This window comes from Condylura cristata, unplaced genomic scaffold (genome assembly GCF_000260355.1).
Source record: "Condylura cristata isolate star-nosed mole 26May11 unplaced genomic scaffold, ConCri1.0 scaffold00011, whole genome shotgun sequence".
Classification (NCBI taxonomy): domain Eukaryota; kingdom Metazoa; phylum Chordata; class Mammalia; order Eulipotyphla; family Talpidae; genus Condylura; species Condylura cristata.
Window position 1 is genome coordinate 1,013,506 of NW_004567112.1, and position 4,992 is coordinate 1,018,497.

Genomic DNA, 4,992 nt, shown 5'->3' on the forward strand with positions numbered 1-4,992 from the left:
CGGCAGGAGCGACGGGGGGTCGGCGAGGGTCCCTGAAGGAGCAACTGGGGGCTGGTGGGACACCTGCAGGCGCGGGGGGGGGTGCAGCAGGCTTGGCGGGGACCCCTGCAGGAGCGACTGGGGGTCGGCGGGGCGTCCCCGAAGGAGCAACTGGGGGCCAGCGGGGACACCTGAAGGCGCAGCGTGCCCATCGCGAGAACGACCGCAGGGCAGCACCGGGTCTCTTGCCCTGGGCTCTGAACTTCTTGGGGCCGGGGTACTGACCTAGATCTTGCTGGACCCGGCTGGCCCTGGGCGCTGCCCTTACTTGGCCCTGCTGGACCCCGTCCCAACTGGCTTTCTGGGCAACTGTGATCCTGAACCCCAGGCATGGCTTGGACCCCGCTGGTCCAGGGGGTGCATCCTGGGCTCTGCGGGTCTCTGGGAACTTTGGGAGGCACTCTCCTGGTGGACAGTGTCCAATCGGGCTTTGGGCGCTGGCTTGGGGTCGTGGACTCCTGCAGGGGTCCGGTGAGGCCGTGGGTGAAATGTCCGCGGGCCGCCCATCAGCTCTCCACACAGGCGCTTGGGTTCTTTGCTTTCAGAGTAACACCCCCACCCTCCTGTTATTCTTGCTGTGTTTTCAGGGGTGCGTCTGGCAGTGAGGTTGCTTCTCAGTTGGGTCCACTGACCTTTGATGCCGACCTTGCTGCAGGCAGCGCCCCGGAACTCTGGCGTGGAAAATGGGTTCTACACCGCGAATCGTCACCATCAAGAGGAGCGGGGCAGACGGGCCCCATTTCCCCTTGAGCCTCAGCTCCTGCTTGTTCGGAAGGTGAGCCCCTCCCTGCGGACACGGCTCGACAGGCTCCCGCTGGCCGCTGGCTGCGAGCGGAGGCCGTGCCCAGAGGTCTGCTGCGCAGGAAGTGTGCTGTCAACTGACTGTTGTTCTGAAACCGGATTTTGAAATAGCTTATGTGGCTCCCTGTTTTGTTCCGGTCAAAGGAAACCTAGGAATTGGCTCCGTAGAAATGTTTAGAGGTGCAGGGTGTGGCGATTCTCCCTCCCCGAGCCCCGTAGCTGTCTCCCCAGGACCACCAGGCTCCCAAGTCCGGCGCCAGCTGGTCCCTGGCTGTGGGAGACAGGAGCTGCAAAGGGAGGGGGCTCAGTCGGGGGAGCCGGTCTCGGGAGTGGACACCGGGGCCTTCCTCCAGCACGGGCGCACAGGCCCTTCCTTGTTGCTTCCTGTCTGGGTGGGGTGTCCGCCGTGCCCCGCAGTGCGGGCCTCCTGGCGCATGCACCCCGTCAGGTCCTGGTGCTGGGACCCCCACACCCCCCGCAGCCCATCCCTGTCAGGACCCCTCGCAGACGCAGGTTCCATCAGCCATTTTCAGCTCTGGGCTTGCTCTGCCCTCCCGCTTGACTCCAGCTCAGACAGTGGCGCAGCTCGGGGCGACAGTCCTACGCGTTTGCAAGACGCGAAGGGTTTTCATGACCCGCTCGTTACCCCTTTGTCTGTGACAGTGCTGGCGATTACATCGTCAACCTGTGCACATCAGTACACGCTGATTAGCTACATCATCACATGCTAGAGTATCACAGAGCAGGTGGCTGGCCGGGTGCCGTTTTACCTGCAACAACGTAGAGCATCCAACCCCTTTGACTTAGAGCCGTGGAGTGCGACATCCGCATCCAGCTCCCCGTGGTGTCCAAGCAGCACTGCAAGATCGAGGTCCGCGGGCAGGAGGTGAGTGGGCCCCAAGAATGTTTTTGTCTTTGACGATTTCTGTCTTTCTGTTAGTTACCCACATCCCCCTCTTCCTGCTTGCAGGTAATGTTGATTAACTTCAGCTCCACAAACCCGACGCAAGTGAACGGGTCTGCTGTGGACGGTGTCGTGCCGCTGACTCACGGTGACGTGATAACCGTTGTCGATCGATCTTTCAGGTAGGTGGGAGCGGGTGCCCACGGGCCTGCGTCGGCCGTCGCTGCCGAGCCCCCCACTGGTGGTGCCAGTGTCTAGGTGTCACGTCAGCTCTAGTTCTTACTCTGGCCTGGCCCGTGGGGGCCCATGTGACCCCAGGGTCTCCATGCCAGCAGCCGTGGGTAGGAGGCCCCCCTGCGGCTGCAAGCGCCCCTGGGGTGCTGCTGAAAGCGCTGGCGTTTGCTTGTTAGGCCCAACATACCCAGGGCCCGGGGTGGGGGGGCTCCAGGGCCCGGGCTCAGCCCCCCCCCCCTCCCCCCCGCAGTGAGTCCCTGTGACCATCAGACTGAGCCGAGCTCCTCCGGTGCCCCAGGGGGCCAGCCAAGGCCCCCCAGGGTGTGGCTGCCGATGGAGCCGTGAGGCGGGGCCGGCCTAATCCAGTGTGACTGGCCTCGGCCCCAGGGAGCTGGGCTCAGAGGGACAGGGGCAGCCGGGAGGGCCCAGGCCAGTGGATGCACAGGCCCCACCCAGTGCAGCCGCCGCAGCGGTGGGAGGCTTGTGTCGCTCGGGGCTGCCAGGCGGTGTCCTGGGTGTGCTCGGCCGAAACCCAACCCAGGTCCTGCTGTGTCCCTCCGGCTTCCAGGGCCAGGCAGGTGAGCGGAGGTCACGCGTGGGGACCGTTTCCCCTCCATTTTGTTTTTTAGTTCTGTTGTGAATTCTATATTTGGAAATATAGGTGATGCCGCGGGGCATGAAGTCGGTGGGCTAGCCGTCCACTCTCGGATAAAGGTCACTGTTGACCCTGTGGAGAGCCGGCTACCTCAGTGTCCAGTGGCTGCGAGCTGCGAGTTTCCGACCGCGTGGCCCTCTGCTTGCCAGAGCCCGAGGTCCGCTTGTCTCGGGTGCAGCTGCCAATACATCCCGTTTCTAAGGGATCTGTTTGTGCGACACATCGACCCTTGGTCCCGAGCCCGCGTGCCTCGTCCCGGGCAGTCGTGTGTGTGCGTGTCCGTGTCCACTGCGCCAGCTCCCGCCCTGGCTGCGGCTCCCGGGCCCCCCCACCCTATTAATCGCATCCTGTTTGTGCGCCCGGCGGCCCTCTGTGGTGCCAGCCCCCAGCATGTCTTCACGCTGGCGACTCCCTTCGTGTTAAGGGCGTGTATTAGCACCCCGTCTAGGTGCCCCAGTGGGATGGGGCCCGCGGCGCTGCCCCTGAGCTCGCCGCTCAGGTTGAGGGGTGAGGACCAGGCGAGGAAGCGGCCTCGGCGGGGTGGCCTCGGGGCTCCCTGGCCGGGACAGACAGCGCGACCTGGTGCCGCAGCTCCCTGAGCGTCCCTGGATCCACCCGCCGGCGAGGAAGCTACGCCCCCTCAGAGCAGGGTGCCGGCCCCCACCCCGTGGCCAGCGCTCAGCAGGGGGCGGCCCTCGCCTGGCGGGTCGCCAAGCAGCAGAGCCGCGCGGCCCTGCGTTCTGAGGGGGCAGCTGGGGCAGTGGGGGGCACGGTGACGGGCCGGGCCCGCTGGGTGACCTCCCGGCCGCCCGACGCCCCCGAGCCTCTGCACACGCAGTAGGTTCACGCGTGACACGCGCCGGGGCCTTGCTGAGTCGTGCAGACTCGTGGGTGCTTAGAGGCGCGTTTGGGCCTTCAGCTCGAACAGTGGGGTTCCGAGGAGTCTTGAGGCACTCCCCTAAGTTTCTAGTGTGAAAGCATGCTGCACTGACTCCCCTCAAGGTGGCACCTCGGGCCGCCTGCAGGTCACGCTGCTCCTGGCTGCCGACTGGCCGGGGGCTTCCCGTGGCCCAGACCTCACGCTGCTGTGCTTCCCCCAGGTATGAAGACGAGAGCCGGCAGGACGGAAGCGGGCCGGCCGGCCTGCCGGGACAGCGGCAGGAGCAGGTGAGGGCATCGTCCCCCGGGGCGGGCCACTTCCGGTCAGCAGGGGACGTAGCTAAGACGTGAAGGCACATGGGAGCTTGGAGGGCCACTACTGAGAATCACAGTGCTGGCCGCTCAAGCCGACAGCCCTAAGCCAGTCTGAGCCTTCCGGCGCAGAGTCCGAGGGTCACTTAGTCCCCTCTCGCGACACCCCCGGTGTGTCGAGCTGAGGTTTGGGGGCTCTGCCACCTGGTAGCTCCCCTGCCCCCAGTCAGCACACTCCCGAGTGCGCAGGATGCCCTGAGACAGGGGAGAACGTTCCTGGGCGGCAGGTGACAGGGCCCTGCCGTCTGTCTGGACAGAAAGAACCACTTGGCCATTTGCGCAGCAGCACAGGGCCTGTCGCGTCTGGCAGGTCTCGCGGATCCTGAGCGCCTTCGCCTGTCCTGAGAGGGCCCTGGCCCCCACTGCGGGCTTGCCCGAAACCTTGTGAGCAGCTCTGAGCGCCCCACGGGGCTTTGGGGCCAGGCGTGCAGGCCCGCAGCCGGGAGCAGGGTGCTCACCACGGCGCCAAGCCGGGGCCGCGCCTCACGCGGGCTCGGCCCTGGGCCCGGTGTCTCCCAGCGGTCTGGCTTTTCAATCGAGGACGCGGTCGAGCCAGCCTGCACGCTCGCCGAGGCGGAGCCGCCTGGAGCGCCAGCGTCTGCTCTTAAGTGAGCCGAGACACAGCCCTGTGGGTGATGCCACACCCCAAGGTCTCGGGCATTTCCAGAAAGTCACGTGAGGACAGCTGGGCAAGACAACCCCCGTGTTAGCCGTTAGGCCCTGGGGGACAACACTAACCACGCCCTTGTTTGCCACAGGAGTCCACGCGGCAAGTCTCAGGATCTGGCTGTCCTGGCTCTGGTCAGTGGGGCGCTGGGTTGGCCGGGCGCTTGCAAGGGCCCTGTCCTGGCTCCGGTCAGTGGGGGGCCGGGTTGGCCGGGCACCTGCGAGGCCCTGTCCTGGCTCCGGTCAGTGGGGGGCTGGGTTGGCCGGGCACCTGCGAGGCCCGGTCCTGGCTCTGGTCAGTGGGGGGCTGGGTTGGCCGGCCGCCTGCGAGGCCCTGTCCTGGCTCCGGTCAGTGGGGCGCTGGCTTGGCCGGCCGCCTGCGAGGCCCTGTCCTGGCTCCGGTCAGTGGGGCGCTGGCTTGGCCGGCCGCCTGCGAGGCCCT

General features: G+C 66.4%; 1 protein-coding gene across 1 annotated transcript in view; it reads left to right on the forward strand.

The window, feature by feature from the left end:
• The first annotated feature begins 722 nt into the window (after window positions 1-722).
• The window catches only part of MKI67 (marker of proliferation Ki-67), an 8,623-nt gene continuing 4,353 nt past the window's right edge, over window positions 723-4,992 (forward strand). The window contains exons 1-3 of the mRNA XM_012723444.1: window positions 723-814; window positions 3,734-3,800; window positions 4,643-4,685. Coding sequence (XP_012578898.1) covers window positions 723-814; window positions 3,734-3,800; window positions 4,643-4,685 — 202 coding nt within the window. The remainder of the gene's footprint in view (window positions 815-3,733; window positions 3,801-4,642; window positions 4,686-4,992) is intronic.